This window comes from Pistacia vera, unplaced genomic scaffold, assembly GCF_008641045.1.
Source record: "Pistacia vera cultivar Batoury unplaced genomic scaffold, PisVer_v2 Contig59, whole genome shotgun sequence".
In the NCBI taxonomy this organism is placed as follows: domain Eukaryota; kingdom Viridiplantae; phylum Streptophyta; class Magnoliopsida; order Sapindales; family Anacardiaceae; genus Pistacia; species Pistacia vera.
The window spans coordinates 1,315,868-1,338,564 of NW_022196434.1; the positions used below are offsets into that span (position 1 = coordinate 1,315,868).

Consider the following 22,697-nt stretch of genomic DNA (forward strand, 5'->3'; position numbering starts at 1 on the left):
TAAAATAAATTGTTTTTGACTTTGTATCAGGAACCACCCTTTGTTTTTTCGCAATTATTGATTACTATTTATATTCCTTTTTTGAAATCAACGAGTTTGTTATAATAACACCCTTTTAATAAATTACACCTAGAAATTTTATAAATTGTGTTTGTGGTAATTATACTTTTATTTACTCAGTATTGTAACGTCTCATAATCTTTTGCATAAGTCAAAATAATGGTTTTGATGAATTATTGAAACATTAAAGGACGACCAATTGATAAAACTACTACTACTTAAGTATTTGTCTTTTATGAAATTGACAAAATTGTGGCAATTATGTCTTTTTCAATCAAACATCGCCTAACGTTTCATTAAGTTAGTGATAATTACTTTTATTATTAAATTATTCATCTCTAATGCTTTAAATTTTTTTACCCACGCATTAAATTTAACATTAGGGGGTGTAAGTGGCTATTGTCGGAGTTGGTAGGGGTAATATGTTATTTTTTTGAAGTTTGAGAGGCTGTATTAGAAGCCCATCTCACCGCCTCACGGAACGAACTAGCACAATAAGCAATGCACGCAAACTTGTATGCTGAAATTCATACAGAGCATTTCCCACTTTTAAAAAGAATGGCCACGAGGCCCACGACACATCACTTCCAAATATACTCCGACGTTCGTTGCGCGACCTCCACGTTCCTTCGCTCACTCGCCACCACCCCCGCCCTCCTCCTCCTCCCCCTACGCGCCTCCTCCGCGCGTCGCCACCCTCACTCGCTTCGGTCAACGCTTTTGTTTCGCCCTCGGGCTTTCTCCAATGGCTCTGGCGCCTGTGAACCGTCCGTCGAGATGGTTGCGGATAAGCCGTCGATTTGTACTGCCGACGAGCTCCACTATGTCTCCGTGGCGAACTCCGATTGGCGACTCGCGCTTTGGCGCTATAATCCTCCTCCTCAGGTCTCTCGCGCCGTAACATTTTTTTTTTTTGTTTTAGAATTTTTTTTTACAACTGTTTATGGATACAGTTCTAAAGACGAAAAATGTATATCATTTTCAAGGAATTAGAATTAGATTCAACTCAACCAGAATAAAATTTAAATGTAATTGCTTGTTTTTGACAATAACGTATTCTTGAAATGTTTCCAAACATGGCGTTTGGAAATAGAATTCTTTATAATAGAGTAACACATTTTCAGATATTAAAAAGTTCTAATATATTTATAAAATTAATTAATGATTATTTTTTGATGAGATGTTGAATTTGAATTGTATTTATAGGCGCCAAAGAGAAATCATCCGCTGTTGCTGTTATCTGGGGTGGGAACTAATGCCATTGGTTATGATCTCTCTCCTACTGTAAGTGGTTTATTTATTATTTTACTTGTCATATCTTAGTAATTTATTTACTGTGCATTTGTAATTATTAGATGATGTTNTCAGATATTAAAAAGTTCTAATATATTTATAAAATTAATTAATGATTATTTTTTGATGAGATGTTGAATTTGAATTGTATTTATAGGCGCCAAAGAGAAATCATCCGCTGTTGCTGTTATCTGGGGTGGGAACTAATGCCATTGGTTATGATCTCTCTCCTACTGTAAGTGGTTTATTTATTATTTTACTTGTCATATCTTAGTAATTTATTTACTGTGCATTTGTAATTATTAGATGATGTTAAATGTTAGCAAGGAGATGTAAAAAGTGTGACGTTTCTTGTTGTGAAGCTTGGAATTAAATATTAAATACCCGATACATCATTTTAATAGCTTCAATTGTTTAAAGTCTAATACTAAAAAGTTTAACTGCAAAGTTCTAATTCGAAGAATTGTAACAAATGGAGAAGTTTGAGGATATGAGAAACAATAGGATTCAAAATGTTTGCTGTTTAAACTCATCAATGTTGTAGTTATGTGTGTGTGTGTGTGTGTGTATGTGTTTGCAGTCTTCATTTGCACGGTACATGTCTAGCCAAGGATTTGACACATGGATACTTGAAGTTCGAGGTGCTGGGTTGAGTGTGCGGGGGTCAAATTTGAAAGAAGTTGAACAGTCTGCCCATGAAATATCCGAGCAGATGGAAGCTGTTGCTGAGGGTACCACTGGTGAAGCTGTGAGAAAGAGTACAGTTGATGGAGTCTATTCTGCAGAGCAGCAGCGGACTGATGGCCCTGATACCTTGACAGATTCTAGGATTTCTTCTGTTGAAGAAGAGGCAACGAGGTTAGCAATAGTATGGGATGAATCAAAGCTGGTGACAAAGTTTACTGAAACTTTTATGCGTTTGTCAGAAAGTCTCTCAGGCTTTCTTAGTGAAAGCCAAACAAAGATAATATCGGCTAAACTGTTTGATCAACTATCAAAACTTTTAGAAGATTCTCAGTTGTCTGAACGCTTTAATGAGATACGGGTAAAGCTGTCGAGCTTGCTGGAAACAAGGCAAAACTCAGGTATTGCTAGCCAAATCAGGGATTTGAGTGAAAGGCTTGTGAATACCATTGAAGAAGGTCAACGATCTGTTTCACCTCAGTTGTTCGACTTGCAAGAGCGTCTTTTCTCAACAATAGATGATTTTCAGAAGCAGCTTGACTTGATTGTGAAGTATGACTGGGATTTTGATCATTACCTGGAAGAAGATGTTCCTGCTGCGGTGAGGTGACATTTTATATTGATGGATTTATATATGGTTACTTGTCTTGGTTTAAGTCTTCTATGATACATTTTCAAGCAGAATTACCTATATGCTTTTTTTCATTTTTGGTTTTATTGTAATATAACCTTTTATATGTACTCTTTGCATTTTGAATTAACTGTCTTTAATTTTGTTGATGTAGATGGAATATATAAACACACAAAGCAAGCCAAAGGATGGTAAGCTTCTTGCAATAGGGCATTCCATGGGAGGTATCTTGTTGTATGCAATGCTGTCAAAATGTGGTAAGATATTATTTCTTGCAAAGTAATGGTGGCTGTTGCTGATGCTAAAATTTGTGCCAATGCTTCAATGTTTGTTTAGTATGCATACTTCTTGATGGGTGATTGGGGATTGCAGTTGTATGCTGTACTATTTGACACTTGAACATGTACGACATGATGGAGACACATAACATGTTGAACATAGTATTAACGTTATATAGTTATGGATTTCTGTACTGAAACAAGATCTTCATAAAATTGATACTTAAAGAATATGCTAGTGAGGTTTTTGCTGTTTAAAGAATATGCTAGTGAGGTTTTTGCTGTTGCATGAATGCTTGATGTTGGTATTGTGATATGCCTGTTGAATATTTGGCAAATGACTGAGCAGCCTAGCTGTAGCTGATGATAAGAAGTTGTTGCATGTCTCTAAGTACTCGTCAGTAAAATATCGTTTCTTACAAAAAGGGGCTAAAAAATTATTAACAATTCTATTGCCTTATAGAAAGCAGTTGATCAATATGATAAAGCCTGTTTCCTGCAAAGTTGAGTTGAAATATTTGGTTCAATGTTTTTTGTTTACCTCTAAATCTTTGTTCTTTTAGTGTGCTTTCCTTCTTCTTTTTCTGTCATCCTGTCCCTGATGAGGTGTTGTTATTAACATTACTGCAATCTGTTTTATCTCATCAGGTTATGAAGGAAAAGAATGTAGATTGGCAGCTATTGTTACATTGGCATCATCTCTTGACTACACTTCTTCAAAATCGACACTCAAATTGCTCTTACCCCTAGTAAGAGGATGAAAATTTATTTTTAATGTGTACCAATTCAACTTTAATTTGAGCCTGAGAACTGTATATAACACTCTACATGTAGATTTTTTTTGGAGGAATAGCCTTTGTTGAGAAGTTAATGTCAAGTTACTTTATCTACAGGCTGATCCTGCACAGGCTCTTAATGTCCCTGTTGTTCCTTTAGGGGCATTGTTGTCAGCTGCTTATCCTCTTTCATCTAGTTCTCCTTATGTGTTCTCTTGGCTTAATGATCTGATATCAGCAGAAGACATGATGCATCCGGAGTTGTTGAAAAAGCTTGTCCTGAACAACTTCTGTAAGTATGGATGTGCTTTCACTTTTGACATTATGGCTTCTTGTGCGAACATAGACAGCATGCTCAATAGGTTTATTTTCACATATTGGTTTTAGTATTGGTAGTTTTTTTTCATCTAAAAGGGCTTACTCCTACTTTCTGTTATATAGTTATTTCATTAATTTGCACAATCAAATTTTACCCATCTCTCTTCTTCTTATATTTGATACTTACGGAGTCTGATGTATGGGGACTTAATCATGGTTTGTAGGTACCATACCTGCTAAACTTATCCTGCAGCTTACAACAGCCTTTCGAGAGGGTGGCCTATGTGATAGAAGTGGTAAATTTTTCTACAAGGATCATCTACACAAAGGCAATGTTCCCATCTTAGCTATTGCGGGAGATCGAGATCTAATTTGCCCACCTGAAGCTGTTGAGGGTATGTTCAATTAAAATAAAAGACTCACACACTTAGTGAGAAACCTTCTTTTCATGATATTAATTCTCTTTTGGTTGCTTGTCTTGATTGAAACCAGAAACGGTTAAGCTCCTTCCCAAGAATTTGGTTACCTATAAAGTATTTGGTGAACCAGGGGGTGCACATTATGCGCATTATGATCTAGTTGGAGGACGACTGGTAAGAATTTGTTTCTTTAAACAACTTCTGGGAAAATAAAATAACAGCTTTGATGTCACTTAGTTATACGATGACAGCTAATATTATATTTTCCTTTCAAAATGCAGGCAGTGGAGCAAGTTTATCCCTGTATAGTCGAATTCCTTAGTCATTATGATTCGACACCATGATCAATGCCATAAACCTTCATTTCCCCTCTTTATCACCGCGGAATTTGGTGTCAGACCAACATGTATGTCTCCGCGTGATCAGTGCTGTGATACTGGGTCCATTCAGCTGTTTACTGCAAGGTAAATGTTTGCATTTTTGCTTTTGGGTTCCCTGCTCAGATGAAGCATTAGGGTGAAGGACTTCCATGATCTGGAGCAGAGGTTTTGCACATGGGAAAATGAAATTTTCGGCTGTGCTGTAAATTGAAGAATCATATAAAAAGGAAATAGTAAATTGAAGGTTAAAATCAGTGAACAAGTACAATATTCAATCTTTGTCAAATAATTTGTATTTTGCATAAAGTTTTGGTTATTGCTTTCAAAACTATCGTGTGTCCAGGTTTGCTTCTTTTGGCCTTCATTTAACGGCTGCAACACACACTGTTTCAAGTGTAATGTGCAATATTCTTAAACTTAACAACATTGAATTTCCTATTTGTCTACTAAGAAAGTCTTCTCCGGTGAGACGGGTATATCAAGTTATTAATACGTCCATCTAATAAGATCTGACCATGAGATATTATTAGTTAGATGTAAGATAACGAGATATTATTAGATAGATGTAAGATAACGTGATGTGTCCGTTTTATTTAAGGGTTTACTGTTTAGTAATCTCGACCATTTTTATGAATAAAACAAAAAATTTATGTTTTTTCAAGTTATATTTTAGACTAAATAAACAGTTATTAAAGTAAAAGTTTTTTCAATTTTCTTCTGTGAAGATCTATCAATTGGCAGAACTGAATTATTTCTCATTTACATAGTCCTCCATGAACGCTTTTTGTCTGAGTTGGGAATGGACAAGCTGGGCTAGACAGGAGACAAAGACAAGCCTGACCCAGTTTCCACATAACTTAACAGAGTCAAGCTCGAGCCTGACCTGACATGTTTCAAGAAAACAGGCCATGGTCCGGTATGGATTCGGCTGTAAACCCTGCCGGTTTTGGTCTGAATTTTGGCGCATTTCGTCGGCCTGGTTCACACCCAAATTTAAGTGCAAAGTTACAGGACATGGTTCGGTCTGGATTCGGTTGCATCCCTTGCCGGTTTGGTCAGAAATTTTGGCCCATTTTGTCAGTGTGATACCAAATTAGATATCAAACATAACTAGGTCCATTTCAAATGGACTGTACGGAGTTCAACGTAATAGTAGTTTGCAATAATGATACAATTACAAAGTAAATATCTTAACGTAATATCACATGATATAGTTGATGTGTTCATGTCACTTAATGATGATAAGATATGGTAAATGATATGATTTTGTCCAATTTTTACTTTATAAGTGTAATATTGTCCCAATCACCCGTTTACTTTGTTGCAAATCAAACTTTTACATAATTTTAAAACCTCTTTTATGATTGTAGTATTCCTTATTGTAAAATGAACCACAAGTGATTGAGGAAACATTTATACTATAAGGGATTTTATAGATATTTTCTTTAAACTTAATCTACAAATCCAAGTTTAATATTAGAATCCTTGCTTAGATATTTATATTTTATAAGAGAAATGTTAGATGTACAAAAAGTCTTTTTACAAAGTGATGTGACAGCTGCCACACCACTAGTTTATGAAAAGAAAGAGAAGATTAATGTGAAACTGGTGGTGTGACAGCTATCACATCACTTTGTATAAAGACTTTTTGTAAGAGTCTTTATACATCTAACATTCTTCATTTTATAATGTATGTTCTTGAAGAAACACTTCATACATGTTTTCTAAGGAAATTACTTTTTAGATCAGAAAAATACTTTATATTTTAGACTATTGGATTTTGAATCTATGGTTAAAAGCACCATACATAATGGGCACAGAGGAGTGGGATGGTGGGTTGTTTACCGAATTTTGTCTCCTATTACAAAAACACTACATTGTTGTATGAGAGAGACCACCCAACTATAAGATGTGACACAAAACTAGTTCAACATTTCAAACACTTTTTTAGGTTACTATTATTTTGCTTTCAATAACTTACTTTAAGCCATCGTCATCCACCCTTTACCACTCCTAGACAATACTGTTTACTATCAGCCGATTTTTTTACTACCTCCATCAAGGCATTGAACAATTTAGAATGTCTTATCATGATAACGTTATTTTCTTTGTCAGGATCTAGTCGATTTTTAAACCTTTTATTTTTTGGTAACTGGGGGTGTCTGAACCAATTTGTGCATACCTTGACTAATTCTCTAGGACCCTAAAGTTAACGACCGAATAAACTCTTTAGTGTCCACCCTTATTAGCAACCAAGAGGAATCGAGTTCAAGACCTCTTGAGTAATATACTTAAGAGTCCTTATCTTCTGATCCGATCACTCAAGGGTGGTTCGATTTTTAAAACCTCAAAGCAACTATTGTTTAATGGTTTGGTACTTATGTAGTATTACCTAAATTTTCAAGTGGGGACGGTATGATTCTCTTAAAATTCAGGCAAAGTTTTCTCACACTACATAATTTATTAAGATAACATAGTTTTGTCTTGTAGTTTTAACTTACTCCATATATAATTCCTTAGTGGCAATGCAAAGTTAGCAATTAATAAAAGCAATTTTTTTTGTTTTGTTGGTATAATCAGAAGTTGAATTAAATTCCAAAGCTCTTGAAAGTGAGAGGTAGCCTACCCTTTGAGTGATCTCCAGTGGATGTCCACCTGAAAAGCAGAAGCAATGTATCAATGTTGGGTTGCAGGATCCAAACCAACTTTTCTTAGAATCACTTTGGCCATCCCTTGTTCTCCTCTTTTCTGGTTTTCTTGTTTGAAGTTTCAGCTTCTCCATGTTGACACTTTCAATCACTTCCCACAAGAAGATAACCCACCATTTAATGATTGATCATGGAAGAGAAACCCTCACTTATCTTCCTTGTCCGTTTGTCTTTGGCCCCCACTGTCATATTCCCTCATTTTCAGCTTCTCAGATAAGCACTTTTTCAATTCAGCTTCTGTATATAAATATCTCCTCTTTTCACTTATACCAACAAAAATATTTCAATGGATTCCAACTTCCTTCTCAACCCTTCAGGCCTCCACTCAGTTTATTATCAACCTAAGGAGGATGATGGCCTCATCGATCTCGGCCTCAGCCTCAGAACTCTGCAACCTGAAGCCTATCAGCCATCTCAACATGGTATGCATTTTTTTTTTTTTTTTTCCTGAAAAGATAAATGTTCTGACTGTGATTTTAATTGGAGTTTGATTATATTTTATGTAGCAGTGGTAGGCATGGAGGGATATGGAGACTTTATGGAGTGGCCACAGGCTGATTTGCAGCTGAAGAATCCAGGCAGGGGATTTCCCAGGCTGATACAAGACGACGGTGACGAGGAGGCTGAGGGAATCCAGAGCAAAGAGAGGTGGGCTTATGTGAAGGTTAACATGGATGGAGTTATTGTGGGAAGAAAAATCTGCGTTCTTGACCATGAAGGCTATTCTAGCATGGCACATAAATTGGAAGAAATGTTTGGTGAGTAGGGAAAAACACTCTTCAGGATTTTGAGATTTTGATTTTTTCTAATAATTCTGCTTGAAATGACTGACATAGGTATGATTCCAGGGAGAAATTCTGCATCTGGGCTAAGATTATTCCAGGCTGGATCAGAATTTTCACTGTTTTACAAGGACAGGGAGGAGAATTGGAGGCCTGTTGGTGATGTTCCCTGGAAGTAAGTTCTTTAAATTTAACAATGTTATAAAATGCTTTAACTTTTTCAATAGATTGTGCAGGATTATCAGCTAAGTTATGGTTTGATTCATGATAGAGAGTTCGTAGAATCAGTGAAGCGGCTCAGGATTGCCCAAAACTGAAGCTTTTCTTCTGAATCAAGCTTCTGATTAGTAGTTTGTTCTGAAGAATCTCTGAGGACTGACTTGACTTAGAGTGGGAAGTTACATTGGGAAATTTGTGTTCCAGAAGGCATGTAGAATCAGAATGCCAGCCAGAGTACATTGTCACAAGTTGGTATTAGTTTCATATATATAAACTGTTCTTGTTATAATGTGAATGGCAGAGATTCTTAATTCTACTAAAATATTGAAGATTCATGCAATTCCGAGCTTGAAACTTGTCAGGGATATAGTGAATGAGAATCTGGATTAGTTTATAAGTGTGCAGTCCCTTCAATTAAGTAGATGTATTTTGAGTGAAAAAAGGCTCGTATCAAACTTGAAAATAAATCCAAGACAGATTAAGTTAGTTTATTAGATGAATATACATTGCCAATGGTCCAATGTTTTCTTTCCAGGCTCTTGTAGCGAGATTTTGAGTGACCTTGATCCCTAGGGTCCTGTATTCCGATGCAATTGTAAGAGATGGACACATACTTGTTAAGTGTTGCAGGACCCTGGAAAACTCTGCTCTCTGGATAAATGATAATGAGAGAATGTATTGAATCTTGATCTTGACTTGGATGGGACTTATCATGTGTAGATTTACAAGTAACGTTTAGTTGATCTCTTATGTGTATTCGAGTTTTGGGAGTAGTGATTAATGAGTAGAATTTAGAGTTTTGTAACGAGAATGATCAATTTATCTAATAGGTTAATCTTTTAGGTTGGATACATGAACCTCCAATAATTAGTGTCAAAGTGAATCGATTATCCAAACGAGAAGGTTACTGCCAGACTACAGTAAAGCTCTCGTATGAAAAGGATTAGACTTCCATATTAGATGATTAACTTGAGTCTTAAATTCACCAAATAGCTGTTATTTGTTTGTTTCATCTTCTTCAAACTCCTCCATTGTTCAAAAGTGCAGGTTGACAATGTGGCTAATTAATACTCTATGCCCTTTGTGTCATCAAGGGGATGCTTTAAATCTCTCCCCCTTGAGTTTACAAAAATGTTTTTAAGTTATTTTTGGATCTTCAAAGTCAGGCCAGTTTTACTAGGCAGGCTGAAACTAGACCCATATGAGAGAATTCCACTTCTATATGGCCACAAATGATATAACACAAAAATGGGCTGCTCTGTTCATAAAATCTGATCCATTTAACATGTCTACTTTGATGTTTTGGGCATGACTCATTTAACCCACAATTCTTAAGAAACAGGAGTAACTACTTTTTCATGCATATAGATCAACCAATTAATCTAATCTAACCTAATCTAATTACTTATTCATCGACAAATCTTAAGTCTCTCGTATGGACGTTTTATAAAATTTTAACGTACTAATCGAAGGTGAGTGTCTAGTCAATAACTTCATCGTCATTAACTTCATAAACTCATCTCTGGTCTACACGTTAAAAATTCTAGAACATCTCCCGCATTTTGGCTCTTTAGTTATTGACTATTAAGACTAATATGAACATGAAATACCAAAAATCATGCTAGCTGGACTGACTTGACCAAATAAATTCAGCCAAGAAGTTCTTTTGATAATTTATTAAAAGTCAAGAAACCGACAAATGAATCAATACTTTAAACCTAAATAACAGGTAAGAAATTTTCTCCTAAATTGCTTCCTTTGATTGGTGGACTCCACTGCCTCAATTTACGCAGTTTCTTTAGCTTCACAATTCCACCATTTCTATTTTCTACCACTCCTTTTACTCCACACTTCACACAACAAACCACAATTGTTTCTCACTTACCATTGAATCTGTTCTAAGTTCTTCCAGAACTTCTCTCAAAATTTTCCTTTCGTGTGTTGACTGATTAAGTAGATATGAAACAAGCTTATAAAAATCTTAAAAGGTCGTCAAAATGAGTGAATATACTCAATAAAAAGTAATGAAGTTGTTAAAGATGCATGGAGAATAAAGATAATATCTACTTCATTTAAACTTAAGGTTTATAGTATGGTTTTCTTGCAAGAAATAATGAAGTAGTTAAAGATGCATGGAGAATAAAGAGAGGCCTCTTGAAGAAACACTTCATACATGTTTTCTAAGGAAATTACTTTTTAGATCAGAAAAATACTTTATATTTTAGACTATTGGATCTTGAATCCATGGTTAAAAGCACCATACATAATGGGCAAAGAGGAGTGGGATGGTGGGTTGTTTACCGAATTTTGTCTCCTATTACAAAAACACTACATTGTTGTATGAGAGAGACCACCCAACTATAAGATGTGACACAAAACTAGTTCAACATTTCAAACACTTTTTTTTGGTTACTATTATTTTGCTTTCAATAACTTACTTTAAGCCATCGTCATCCACCCTTTACTACTCCTAGACAATAGTGTTTACTATCAACCGATTTATTGGCTAACTCCATCAAGGCATTGAATAATTTAGAATGTCTTATTGTGATAAAGTAATTCTCTTTGTCAAGATCTAGTCGATTTTTAAACCCTTTTTTTTTTTGTGTAATCGAAGGTGTTTGAGCTAATTTGTACATACCTCGATTAATTCTCTAGGATTCTGAAGTTAACGACTGGATAAACTCTCTAGTGCCTATCCTTATTAGCAACCGAGGAGAATCGAGTTCAAGACTTCTTGAGTAATACACCTAAGAGTCCTTATCGTCTGACCTGATCACTTAAGGGTGGTTCGATTTTTAAAACCTTAAAGCAACTATTGTTTAATGGTTTCGTAATTATGTAGTATCACCTAAATTTTCAAGTGGGGACGGTATGATTCTCTTAAAATTCAGGCAAAGTTTTCTCACACTACATAATTTACTAAGATAACATAGTTTTGTCTTGTAGTTTTAACTTAATCCATATATAATTCCTTAATGGCAATGCAAAGTTAGCAATTAATAAAAGCAATTTTTTTTGTTTTGTTGGTATAATCAGAAGTTGAATTAAATTCCAAAGCTCTTGAAAGTGAGAGGTAGCCTACCGTTTGAGTGATCTCCAGTGGATGTCTACCTGAAAAGCAGAAGCAATGTATCAATGTTGGGTTGCAGGATCCAAACCAGCTTTTCTTAGAATCACTTTGGCCATCCTTTGTTCTCCTCTTTTCTGGTTTTCTTGTTTGTAGTTTCAGCTTCTCCATGTTGACAATTTCAATCCCTTCCCACAAGAAGATAGCCCACCATTTAATGATTGATCATGGGAGAGAAACCCTCACTTATCTTCCTTGTCCGTTTGTCTTTGGCCCCCACTTTCATATTCCCTCATTTTCAGCTTCTCAAATAAGCACTTTTTCACTTCAGCTTCCGTATATAAATATCTTCTCTTTTCACTTATACCAACAAAAATATTTCAATGGATTCCAACTTCCTTCTCAACCCTTCAGGCCTCCACTCAGTTTATTATCAACCTAAGGAGGATGATGGCCTCATCGATCTCGGCCTCAGCCTCAGAACTCTGCAGCCTGAAGCCTATCAGCCATCTCAACATGGTATGCATTTTTTTTTTTTTTTTTCCTGAAAAGATAAATGTTCTGACTGTGATTTTAATTGGAGTTTGATTATATTTTATGTAGCAGTGGTAGGCATGGAGGGATATGGAGACTTTATGGAGTGGCCACAGGCTGATTTGCAGCTGAAGAATCCAGGCAGGGGATTTCCCGGGCTGATACAAGACGGCGGCGACGACGAGGCTGAGGGAATCCAGAGCAAAGAGAGGTGGGCTTATGTGAAGGTTAACATGGATGGAGTTATTGTGGGAAGAAAAATCTGCGTTCTTGACCATGAAGGCTATTCTAGCATGGCACATAAATTGGAAGAAATGTTTGGTGAGTAGGAAAAAACACTCTTCAGGATTTTGAGATTTTGATTTTTTCTAATAATTCTGCTTGAAATGAGTGACATAGGTATGATTCCAGGGAGAAATTCTGCATCTGAGCTAAGATTATTCCAGGCTGGATCAGAATTTTCACTGTTTTACAAGGACAGGGAGGAGAATTGGAGGCCTGTTGGTGATGTTCCCTGGAAGTAAGTTCTTTAAATTTAACAATGTTATAAAATGCTTTAACTTTTTCAATAGATTGTGCAGGATTATCAGCTAAGTTATGGTTTGATTCATGATAGAGAGTTCGTAGAATCAGTGAAGCGGCTCAGGATTGCCCAAAACTGAAGCTTTTTTTCTGAATCAAGCTTCTGATTAGTAGTTTGTTCTGAAGAATCTCTGAGGACTGACTTGACTTAGAGTGGGAAGTTACATTGGGAAATTTGTGTTCCAGAAGGCATGTAGAATCAGAATGGCAGCCAGAGAACATTGTCACAAGTTGGTATTAGTTTCATATATATAAGCTGTTCTTGTTATAATGTGAATGGCAGAGATTCTTAATTCTACTAAAATATTGAAGATTCATGCAATTCCGAGCTTGAAACTTGTCAGGGATATAGTGAATGAGAATCTGGATTAGTTTATAAGTGTGCAGTCCCTTCAATTAAGTAGATGTATTTTGAGTGAAAAAAGGCTCGTATCAAACTTAAAAATAAATCCAAGACAGATTTAGTTAGTTTATTAGATGAATATATATTGCCACTGCTCCAATGTTTTCTTTCCAGGCTCTTGTAGAGAGATTTTGAGTGACCTTATCCCTAGGGTCCTGTATTCTGATGCAATTGTAAGAGATGGACACATCCTTGTTAAGTGTTGCAGGACCCTGGAAAACTCTGCTCTCTAGATAAATGATAATGAGAGAATGTATTGAATCTTGACCTTGACTTGGATGGGACTTATCATGTGTAGATTTACAAGTGACTTTTAGTTGATCTCTTATGTGTATTCGAGTTTTGGGAGTAGTGATTAATGAGTAGAATTTAGAGTTTTATAACGAGAATGATCAATTTATCTAATAGGTTAATCTTTTAGGTTGGATACATGAATCTACAATAATTAGTATCAGAGTGAATCGATTATCCAACCGAGAAGGTTATTGCCAGACTACATTGAAGCACTCGTATGAAAAGGATTAGACTTCCATATTAGATGATTAACTTGAGTCTTAAATTCACCAAATAGCTGATATTTGTTTGTTTCATCTTCTTCAAACTCCTCCATTGTTCAAAAGTGCAGGTTGACAATGTGGCTAATTAATACTCTATGCCCTTTGTGTCATCAAGGGGATGCTTTAAATCTCTCCCCCTTGAGTTTACAAAAATGTTTTTAAGTTATTTTTGGATCTTCAAAGTCAGGCCAGTTTTACTAGGCAGGCTGAAACTAGACCCATATGAGAGAATTCCACTTCTATATGGCCACAAATGATATAACACAAAAATGGGCTGCTCTGTTCATAAAATCTGATCCATTTAACATGTCTACTTTGATGTTTTGGGCATGACTCATTTAACCCACAATTCTTAAGAAACAGGAGTAACTACTTTTTCATGCATATAGATCAACCAATTAATCTAATCTAACCTAATCTAATTACTTATTCATCGACAAATCTTAAGTCTCTCGTATGGACGTTTTATAAAATTTTAACGTACTAATCGAAGGTGAGTGTCTAGTCAATAACTTCATCGTCATTAACTTCATAAACTCATCTCTGGTCTACACGTTAAAAATTCTAGAACATCTCCCGCATTTTGGCTCTTTAGTTATTGACTATTAAGACTAATATGAACATGAAATACCAAAAATCATGCTAGCTGGACTGACTTGACCAAATAAATTCAGCCAAGAAGTTCTTTTGATAATTTATTAAAAGTCAAGAAACCGACAAATGAATCAATACTTTAAACCTAAATAACAGGTAAGAAATTTTCTCCTAAATTGCTTCCTTTGATTGGTGGACTCCACTGCCTCAATTTACGCAGTTTCTTTAGCTTCACAATTCCACCATTTCTATTTTCTACCACTCCTTTTACTCCACACTTCACACAACAAACCACAATTGTTTCTCACTTACCATTGAATCTGTTCTAAGTTCTTCCAGAACTTCTCTCAAAATTTTCCTTTCGTGTGTTGACTGATTAAGTAGATATGAAACAAGCTTATAAAAATCTTAAAAGGTCGTCAAAATGAGTGAATATACTCAATAAAAAGTAATGAAGTTGTTAAAGATGCATGGAGAATAAAGACGATATCTACTTCATTTAAACTTAAGGTTTATAGTATGGTTTTCTTGCAAGAAATAATGAAGTAGTTAAAGATGCATGGAGAATAAAGAGAGGATAGATTAACAACCATTGAGTGACCGAGTGGTCAATTATAACTCTTAGGTGTATTATTCAAGAGATCATAAGTTTAATCTACTTAGGTTGTTAATAGGACTGATCACTGAAGAAATTTATCCGGTTGTCAACATCAAGGCCTAGGAGATTAGTTAAAGTACGCACAAATTGACCTAGATACCCTCGGTTATAAAAAAACAAAAAAAATTTTAGGACCCAAGGGATTAGTTGAAGTACGCATAAATTGACCTGAACACCTCTGGTCACCCAAAAAAAAAAAATTTAAAACTTAAAAGATTAATTGAGGTAACGCGGCTTGAACGCCTCCAATCATGGATGAAGAAGAAGAAGAAGAAGAAGAAGAAGGAAAAAAAAAAAAAAAAAGGTTAGATGGGACAAAAGTTGCGTGAAAGTAACACAAAGTTAGGATTGGTAAAAGAATGAAAAAGTCATATCAGACAGAGATTACAGGTTAAATTCTCTAGTAAGTGGAAAGCTCATGGTATTGACAGCAGATTCATTATCTAAGCCATCACTTTCCTTAATATAATATTATCGTTCTGAACTGTAATAAGGCTATCATCGAAGCAAAAGACTTTTTAAGTTCGATTAATCTTAAAGGCTGCAGGGCTGTTCACGGAAATGGCTGAAGGGTCAAACTGATGGAAGTCAAAAAAATCATGTGTTCATCAACATTGTGAGTAGAAAAATGATTTTGTTGCAGTGTTTTGGTGACTGGTTGTTGAGGGGGAAAGAACGAAAGAAACAAAAAAATAGGAAATTCATGATCATTGCCCAAGAACAACAAAAGACAAAAGGGTCTGCAATAAGAGAAAGAAGAAGAAGAAGATATTTTCTTCACACATATATATACTAAGAGTAAACAAATGCAAGAGCAGTTGGAATCTCTCATAGCATGCTCTTATGGCAGACCTACATTCATCTAGCTCATATTCAATCATAAAGAGAAAAATACTACAACAAATAATAAAAAGATGAACACATTTCTTTAATAAACGACTTGCATAATTTCTCCACACTAGAGCAACTGTAATAGGCTACACATTTTAAGTTGAAGCACAACCATTCATCATCTCTCGCGACGCCGTGATTATGTGTATTTGAGAGAATTTCAAGAATCACTGAGCTCAGGATTCTTTGCTTTAAGAGGTTTCTTAGTCACTGCAAGTAACCAATCTGTCCAAAGCATCAGAGATATGCCGCATTGTAGGTCTCCTTTCAGGGCTGCAATGAACACAAGCCATTGCGATCTTTAGGATCGCGATAATCTCTTCTTCCCTGTCAGCGTCAGGTGCTAAATATGGGTCTAAAACATCTGCAAGTGGCTTCTTCTCTTCAATGCAGAGCTGAATCCAGTGGACAAGATCCATTTCCGAGGATCCCACTTGGACAACTGGTGTTCTTCCTGTAATCATTTCTAGTAAGATTACCCCATAGGAGTAGATATCCCATTTCTGTGATGGCTTCACCACTTTGAGTGCTTCAGGGGCCAGATAATAAGATCCCAAGTTACCTGACCCATTAGTTGCAGTAACTTCCGAAGATACACTCCTTGACTGTCTTTCTTGAGGTTTCTCCACAGGAATTCGATTAGATTGCAGAGTTGGGGAACCACCAGCAATATTAGCGAGGCGTCCAAGTCCAAAGTCGGATATGTGTGGTTCCATGTCCTGTCCAAGCAGAATATTACTTGGCTTCAGATCTCCGTGGACATACTTTTTGGGACTAAATTCATGAAGATAAACCAAGCCTTTTGCAATCCCTTTTATGATTGTCAACCGAACTGACCAAGATAATGGAGTGAACGGTACAATTCCTGGCTTCCCTGTTGTATAAAGAAATATTTGATACAATCAAATTGACTAAAGCATATAGCAATAACACAAACCACTGCTATGAAACAAAATTATATATCAGAAATAGTAAACAGAAGAGGGTTTTAATAAACATACCGTGAAGTGCAGTGCCAAGGCTTCCATTAGGTATGTAATCATAGATGAGGAGTTTCTCATCAACTGACCAGTAATAAGCTCTGAGGGTTACAATATTAGGATGCCTTAGCTTTCCGATTGCTTCAACTTCTGTCTGGAATTCCTTGAACCTTTGAGACCCACCTTCACCCAATCTTCTCACAGCTAAGGTTAGTCCATCTTCAAGAACAACTTTGTAGACAATCCCAATTCCACTCTTTCCCAGAACAAATGCTGAGGCCTTAAGCAGCTCATCCAAGTCGAAAGCCACCTGAGTATCTAGTGGCACAAGATCATACTGCTCCACATTCTCGGATAGAGTCTCAGATTCATCTTTCCTAAAGCAAAAACACTTTTTCTTTCCCTTCTTTCCTTTCTCAAAACCATAACCGTTTCCATCCTTACCCTTGCCACAACCACAAATCCTTGAATAACAATACGAGAACAACAGCCCAACAAGGCAAATTCCAATTACATCACCCACTATTATAGCAACTATAGCACCCTTACTTAGCCCTCTTCCTTTCTCAATCTTTCTACGATCATCACCCGGATTCTCAGGCGGGTAATTGTTAGGGAAAAACGGATACGAGGATGGCGAATTTGCGCTCGAAGCATCAGAACACGGGTTCTTCAATGGTGTCCCGCATAGGCCCGGATTCCCAATAAATGCAGTTGGTCCTCTATTCATTAGAGCACCACTTTGAGGTATTGGTCCACTCAAATTGTTATAAGTTAGATCAATATAAACTTTCTCAGGAAGATTTCCTAAACTAGCTGGAATTGAACCACTGAATAAATTATGGGACAAATCAACAGTTCCTTGTAAACTAGACAGATTTCCCATGTTACTAGGAATTGAACCATTGAACCTATTGAATGAAAGATCAAGTTTTTCAAGTGAAACCAAACCAGTACCAAACCCATCTGGCAAAGGACCAGTAAAATTATTTTGACTAAGATCAAGGGCTTTCAGTCTCTTGCATTGCACCATGGATGCAGGCAATGACCCATTAAAGAAGTTCTGTGATAAATCTAAGGTTTGAAGGTACTTAAGCTTGCCAATCTCATTTGACAAAGGCCCAGAGAAAGAATTTCCATAAAGGACCAAACTCTGTAGCCCCTGAACTTCAAGGAGCTCAGTAGGCAAACTTCCAAAAAACTTATTATTCCTTAAATTAACATGGCGAAGGTCAGAGAGAGAGCCTAAAGAAGAAGAAAGAAAGCCATAAAGCTTGTTCTTTGGAATGCTAACAGAGATCACTCTTTGCTCCTTGCATGTAACACCATTCCATGAACAAGGGTTTTCATCAGAAGAGTTCCAGTTACTCAAAGACCCTTCTGGGTCCTCATAAATGGACTGCTTAAAAGACAAAAGAGCATAGCCTTCACCATTCAAAGACTCAACAAAACCATTGAAGTTGCAGACAACAAGCACCAAGAAAACAAAAGCAGACAGCATCTTTACAAGAAGAAGAAGAAAGTGACCGTTACGAGCAAATGTGGAGGAGCTTAAAGAGCTAAAAAAAAAAAAAACTCACCTTTCTTTGAGAAATGGGCGGTGAAGAGAGTAGAGAGAGCTGAGCTGAGAGTTGGAAAAATGGGAGTTTTGAGTGTGAAAGGTGTGACCTGTGAAGTGATGTAGAAAAGACTTGAAGAGAGAAGGGGTAAAGGTTAAGCTAACAAAGCAAAAGGCATTGGGAAGATTGATAATTGAATTAAGAAAGTGAGAAAACAGACTCAAGAAGAAGGTTGGTGAGAAAATCCATATATGAGCAACAGTGAAACTCAAGTTTTCTTCAATTTCCATTTAGAATCAATTTCTCGTAATATTTTGATGGGGTAGATGATCCCATGTTTGCATCCTCATTGCAACTACAATGTTTTCACTGTCAGAATATTATTAGTGGAGGAGCCTTCGGGAGGACTTGTGGGCAGTGATCGAAGGGCCAGGATAGGAAGTATAGATAGAGGAGGAAGATATGGACAGTGATGATTAGCCCAAATTGGGTCCGAACCGTTAAGGGGACAACGTCATGATTAAGGTCATTTTGTTTCCCAAATCATGATATTATCTATAATAAAAACCCAATTTAGAGAATTTCTTTCCATAGATGGAATCTTGACTGCCGTTGATCAGACCAACATGCCAGATTTGACCATTAAATTTTTATCAATTTTCATCAGGATAATCTAGTGGTCCTAATCCTCCCTAATTGTAGTGGGTCCTAGTACGCTTTTTTAATCAATGTCCAACACGTGTAATCAAAGTCAATTAAATACTCCTTAGTTAGCTCATAATAAATTACCCAACTCGATGAGATTTTAGTTTTGAGCTCGAGTTTAGAAAAAGGTTATTGAAAAACAAGATATGAACCACCTTAGGTGGTCGAGTGTGATGATAAAAAGTCTCTAAATATATTATTTAAGAAGGTTTGAGTTTGATTTTTTCTCGATTGTTAATATGAATGATCATTAAAGAGTTTATCTGGTCGTTAACTTCAAAACCTTAAAAGATTAGTTAAAGTGTACATAAGTTTATCCATACATCTCGGTTATTAAAAAAAAAGTTTATAAGAAAAAATTGTGAGTGTAACATATCTAAAAAAAAAAAAAAAGGTTATTATCTTATTAAATTATTGGGTCCAATATCACTTTTCGATTATGAATGAGAGGTTTAATGGGATGACGAAATTTAGTTTATTGTGTTATTGTACCATAAATATTCTTTGGAGATCTGAACTCACTGTTTGTTTTGAAATTTTTTGTGATATGTTTGAGTTTTTAATTCACTTATAATTAAAATTGTATTCGTTTATTATATATTTTTTTGTTAATTTTTTTATGCAGAAAATATTATTAATATATCATTAAAATTTTGTTTTAACATGTACTTTTAGATTTTTATTTAAGAAACTAATTAATAGTTTTTTTATAAAATTATTTTTAAATATTTATTGAAAAAGTTATTTTATAATTTAATCAAAGAGTAAAATGATTATCAAACGCATGCATAAGAATCTTTTGCGGTAAATTAATTCTTATTAATCCACATAAAAAGCACTTCTTAAAAAAGCGCTTTTGTAAGAAGCGTGGATAAAAAAAAATAAAACAGCTTCCACAGAATAACCTCCCGTTTATTCACCCAATATGATCATTGTAATTCTCGCGATATGAGAAAAAAGAAGACGACCTTGGCGATAATTTTTAACGCTAAATCGACATGTGAACGATAGAAGTAGCCGTTTGTCAGAGTGGGTCTTAGTGTGAGCCCCCCTACCTAGCCTTTTATCGCTTTGCTTTATTTATGTACACAAACAAAAGGATTCACTTTTTGACGGATGTTTCTGTAAAGAACAGAAAAATTTGGGGAACAACGTAAATAAAAGAAGTTGAGGGTAATTAATTTTTAATTGCCCCGGGTTCTGTTCCGTAATGACAAGTTTAACTGTTCTCCTGTCTTGGTTCTCAGTTCTCGAAGTTTACAGTCAACTTTCTAAGCACCTTTTTTTTTTAAATAACGGAGGTTTTTTAATTTACAGAGATATCCGTGTATTATAAATTTACCTCCTAATCCTTAGAGTTGCGGAATACCCTATAAATTTAATGGACTAAGCATCTAATCTTTAAGATTACAAAAATACCTTATAAGCTTAATAGATGAAAATAATTACACAAATATACTAACTTATCATCTAGCAACAAGAGAAGAGGTCTAAGCACATTTTTAAGAACAACTATTTTTTTTGTTTAAATTAATATTTTCCTTATAATTAATTGTCCTTATATTTTTGATAAAATTAAAGAGTTGATGACATTAATTCTTTAAGATTTGATTAATGTGTCTAATTCACAGTAACAGGTTACCATTTACTTATTTATTGATATAAGTGGGTTGATATAATCTTATAAAAGTTCGATAATAAATATATAAAATGGACGTTAATAGCCTTTTTGATAATGAACGACCATGATTTAATAGTGTAATTTAAGAATTAAAATAGTATATGATTGGGATCTTAGTCTCATTTGTGAACATGATGACTCCATGACATTAACAAATCTATGAGCAAGCTCTAAGCGGAGGAACAACGGTACACTATCATCTGGGTTATTGTTTATCATTTTGGAGCAAGTGGTTAGCCAAAAGGCAAGCACTATCTCCATTTTTTATGGTCTACTCCCAAAGCGATGAGTCTAGTGGCTTGTGGTTTATTTTCTTCAAATTTGGAAGGAGAAATTAAGGGTGTGAGAAATTATTTGAAAACCGAACTAAAACAGCACCGAAAATCCGGTTTTTTTGCAAACCAATTCGGTTTGTGAAAATTGGAAAACTGGTTTGGTGCTCGGTTTAAGGATATTCCCAAACCGGTTAACCGAAAACCGATTTTAAGTTGGAAAACCCTAGGTGTATAAAGAAAAGGAGTTTTAGAAAAAAAAAAAAATTAACTCTAGATCTAGAGTGTCGATGGCCAGCGCCACCCACCACCCATTCACCCAACCCATCAGTGAACCTGTCTCATTGGCGAACGGCAACAAAACCCAATGACCACCACGACAACAAGACCACGGCTCCACCTCCATGAACATCCAGTAATCCATTACCGATTCAGCAAGGTAAGCTAAAAATGTGGGTCCTGGTGGTTGGTGCTCCCGAAGAGTTTGTAGTTGAAAATGCGCTTTAGTTCTTCAATTCTTCCTTTCCATTTTTATACAAGTAGTCATTATGGTCGTGTGCACATATGTAGATAAGAGTCACTTATTAAACATCTTGTCTTTGTTTTCTTCAAATTGAAACTAGAGTGGGATCATTTATGTAGTTGGCTTTAGTAAAGTTCAGTGATGATTGCTATAATTGGTCCATTTTTCTATTTATCTTCTCATTGGTTTGCGTTTGCTCTAAGTTGATTTAAAAGTTGAGTTTTACTGATAATTGCATCGCACTTTGGCCTTCAAAATCATTCTTTATATCTTGAGAAACATTGTTTCTAGTATGTAATAAATGTTTGAATTTGGTGACTAAAATATAAAAAATGTAGAATTTAGGGTTGAATTAAAAATCTGGTTAACCGGATAATTGAGCTGAATATTCGATTCAGTTTGAATTCGGTTTATCCCGTAAATCGATCTAGTTTCGATTTAGCTTTTTGCCAAAACCGAATAATCGGTTCGGTTTTTAGTTTACTTAATCTAGTTCGGTTAAACGGATTATCCCACCCCCTAGGAGAAATGTGTAATTTCAATCGGTCCCAAGATTTATCATGAAATCCTGATTATATGAAACGATATGTTAACATGTGTGACATGCTTTGATTGTGTGGTTGATTAATTATACATACAGTGGACACATTTGTTTTAAAACAATCACCGTTGATCGAGTACTTTTACGCCGAATATGAAACTTACTAATCTGTTGAAGTTGTGGGATGTAAATATACATCTGTAGGTGGTGCTCTTCCTTAGGGGAAAGCATTCATGCAAGCGAGGATAATCAAAACAAAAGCGAGAACATCAGTTTGAGTAACGCCATACCTAAAATTGTCTACAGAGATTAAATCGAGGCCTAACATTAGGCAGTCTTCCAATATTGTAGTACTATAGCTTTACAACATGTAAAACAAAAGGGTATGAATTGTGTAGCACTCATCCATGGAGAGCTGGCTGGACTGGAGTGTCGTCCCTGGAATCTAAAACATTTTTGCTTATCTTTCTAGACCCAGAATTTCATTCCTTGGAGCCCACTCTTATAATTGAATTGGAGATCTAAATTCACTAAGCTTTACAGCTTAAATATAATACAAAAAACTTTACAGAAAGCAACCTTTTTGTCTACCCATCTGT

The 22,697-nt window shown here is 35.6% G+C and overlaps 4 protein-coding genes across 13 annotated transcripts; 3 read left to right on the forward strand and 1 right to left on the reverse strand.

Annotated features, from left to right (window-relative positions):
- Positions 1-558: 558 nt before the first annotated feature.
- LOC116109863 lies at positions 559-6,119 on the forward strand. Of its 5 annotated transcripts, none has more exons than XR_004124806.1 (10): positions 559-945; positions 1,267-1,344; positions 1,934-2,638; positions 2,823-2,925; positions 3,595-3,695; positions 3,840-4,014; positions 4,265-4,435; positions 4,533-4,633; positions 4,741-4,923; positions 5,565-6,119. XR_004124806.1 is itself a non-coding variant. In XM_031396107.1 (9 exons), the coding sequence occupies exons 1-9, from the start codon at positions 562-564 to the stop codon at positions 4,801-4,803; spliced, it is 1,881 nt and encodes a 626-aa protein (XP_031251967.1). In that variant the 5' UTR covers positions 559-561; the 3' UTR covers positions 4,804-5,273. The 5 variants fall into 5 exon arrangements, 2 of the variants coding, with proteins under 2 accessions (XP_031251967.1, XP_031251968.1); XR_004124808.1 differs by having other exon boundaries at positions 5,581-6,119; XR_004124807.1 differs by having other exon boundaries at positions 5,607-6,119.
- A 1,273-nt stretch (positions 6,120-7,392) lies between these two features.
- On the forward strand, positions 7,393-9,048 carry LOC116109845 (auxin-responsive protein IAA32-like). 5 transcript variants are annotated; one of them, XM_031396087.1, is made up of 4 exons: positions 7,393-7,969; positions 8,054-8,305; positions 8,384-8,504; positions 8,557-9,048. In XM_031396087.1, the coding sequence occupies exons 1-4, from the start codon at positions 7,834-7,836 to the stop codon at positions 8,576-8,578; spliced, it is 531 nt and encodes a 176-aa protein (XP_031251947.1). In that variant the 5' UTR covers positions 7,393-7,833; the 3' UTR covers positions 8,579-9,048. The 5 variants fall into 5 exon arrangements, with proteins under 5 accessions (XP_031251947.1, XP_031251943.1, XP_031251945.1 ...); XM_031396083.1 differs by having other exon boundaries at positions 8,601-9,048; XM_031396085.1 differs by having other exon boundaries at positions 8,396-8,504; positions 8,601-9,048.
- A 2,797-nt stretch (positions 9,049-11,845) lies between these two features.
- On the forward strand, positions 11,846-12,580 carry LOC116109774 (auxin-responsive protein IAA32-like; the record flags this gene model as incomplete). Its single annotated transcript, XM_031395995.1, has 3 exons — positions 11,846-12,137; positions 12,225-12,473; positions 12,552-12,580. Coding segments are annotated over exons 1-3 (414 nt in total), but the record flags the coding sequence as incomplete, so codon positions are not given.
- A 3,114-nt stretch (positions 12,581-15,694) lies between these two features.
- Positions 15,695-18,550, reverse strand: LOC116109858 (receptor protein kinase-like protein ZAR1). 2 transcript variants are annotated; one of them, XM_031396100.1, is made up of 3 exons: positions 18,398-18,550; positions 16,839-18,318; positions 15,695-16,711 (listed from the first exon to the last, which is right to left on the reverse strand). In XM_031396100.1, the coding sequence occupies exons 2-3, from the start codon at positions 18,316-18,318 to the stop codon at positions 16,041-16,043; spliced, it is 2,151 nt and encodes a 716-aa protein (XP_031251960.1). In that variant the 5' UTR covers positions 18,398-18,550; the 3' UTR covers positions 15,695-16,040. The 2 variants fall into 2 exon arrangements, with proteins under 2 accessions (XP_031251960.1, XP_031251959.1); XM_031396099.1 differs by having other exon boundaries at positions 16,839-18,550.
- Between the last annotated feature and the right edge of the window lie 4,147 nt (positions 18,551-22,697).

Coding starts and splice junctions, on each gene's coding strand:
- LOC116109863 (XM_031396107.1), top strand. CDS start 562: ATGCACGCAAACTTGTATGCTGAAATTCATACAGAGCATTTCCCACTT. Junction 946..1,266: donor GCTATAATCCTCCTCCTCAG/GTCTCTCGCGCC, acceptor TTGTATTTATAG/GCGCCAAAGAGAAATCATCC. Junction 1,345..1,933: donor GTTATGATCTCTCTCCTACT/GTAAGTGGTTTA, acceptor ATGTGTTTGCAG/TCTTCATTTGCACGGTACAT.
- LOC116109845 (XM_031396083.1), top strand. CDS start 7,834: ATGGATTCCAACTTCCTTCTCAACCCTTCAGGCCTCCACTCAGTTTAT. Junction 7,970..8,053: donor CTATCAGCCATCTCAACATG/GTATGCATTTTT, acceptor TATTTTATGTAG/CAGTGGTAGGCATGGAGGGA. Junction 8,505..8,600: donor GTTGGTGATGTTCCCTGGAA/GTAAGTTCTTTA, acceptor GATTCATGATAG/AGAGTTCGTAGAATCAGTGA.
- LOC116109858 (XM_031396100.1), bottom strand. CDS start 18,318: ATGCTGTCTGCTTTTGTTTTCTTGGTGCTTGTTGTCTGCAACTTCAAT. Junction 16,712..16,838: donor CCTTGGCACTGCACTTCACG/GTATGTTTATTA, acceptor TTTATACAACAG/GGAAGCCAGGAATTGTACCG.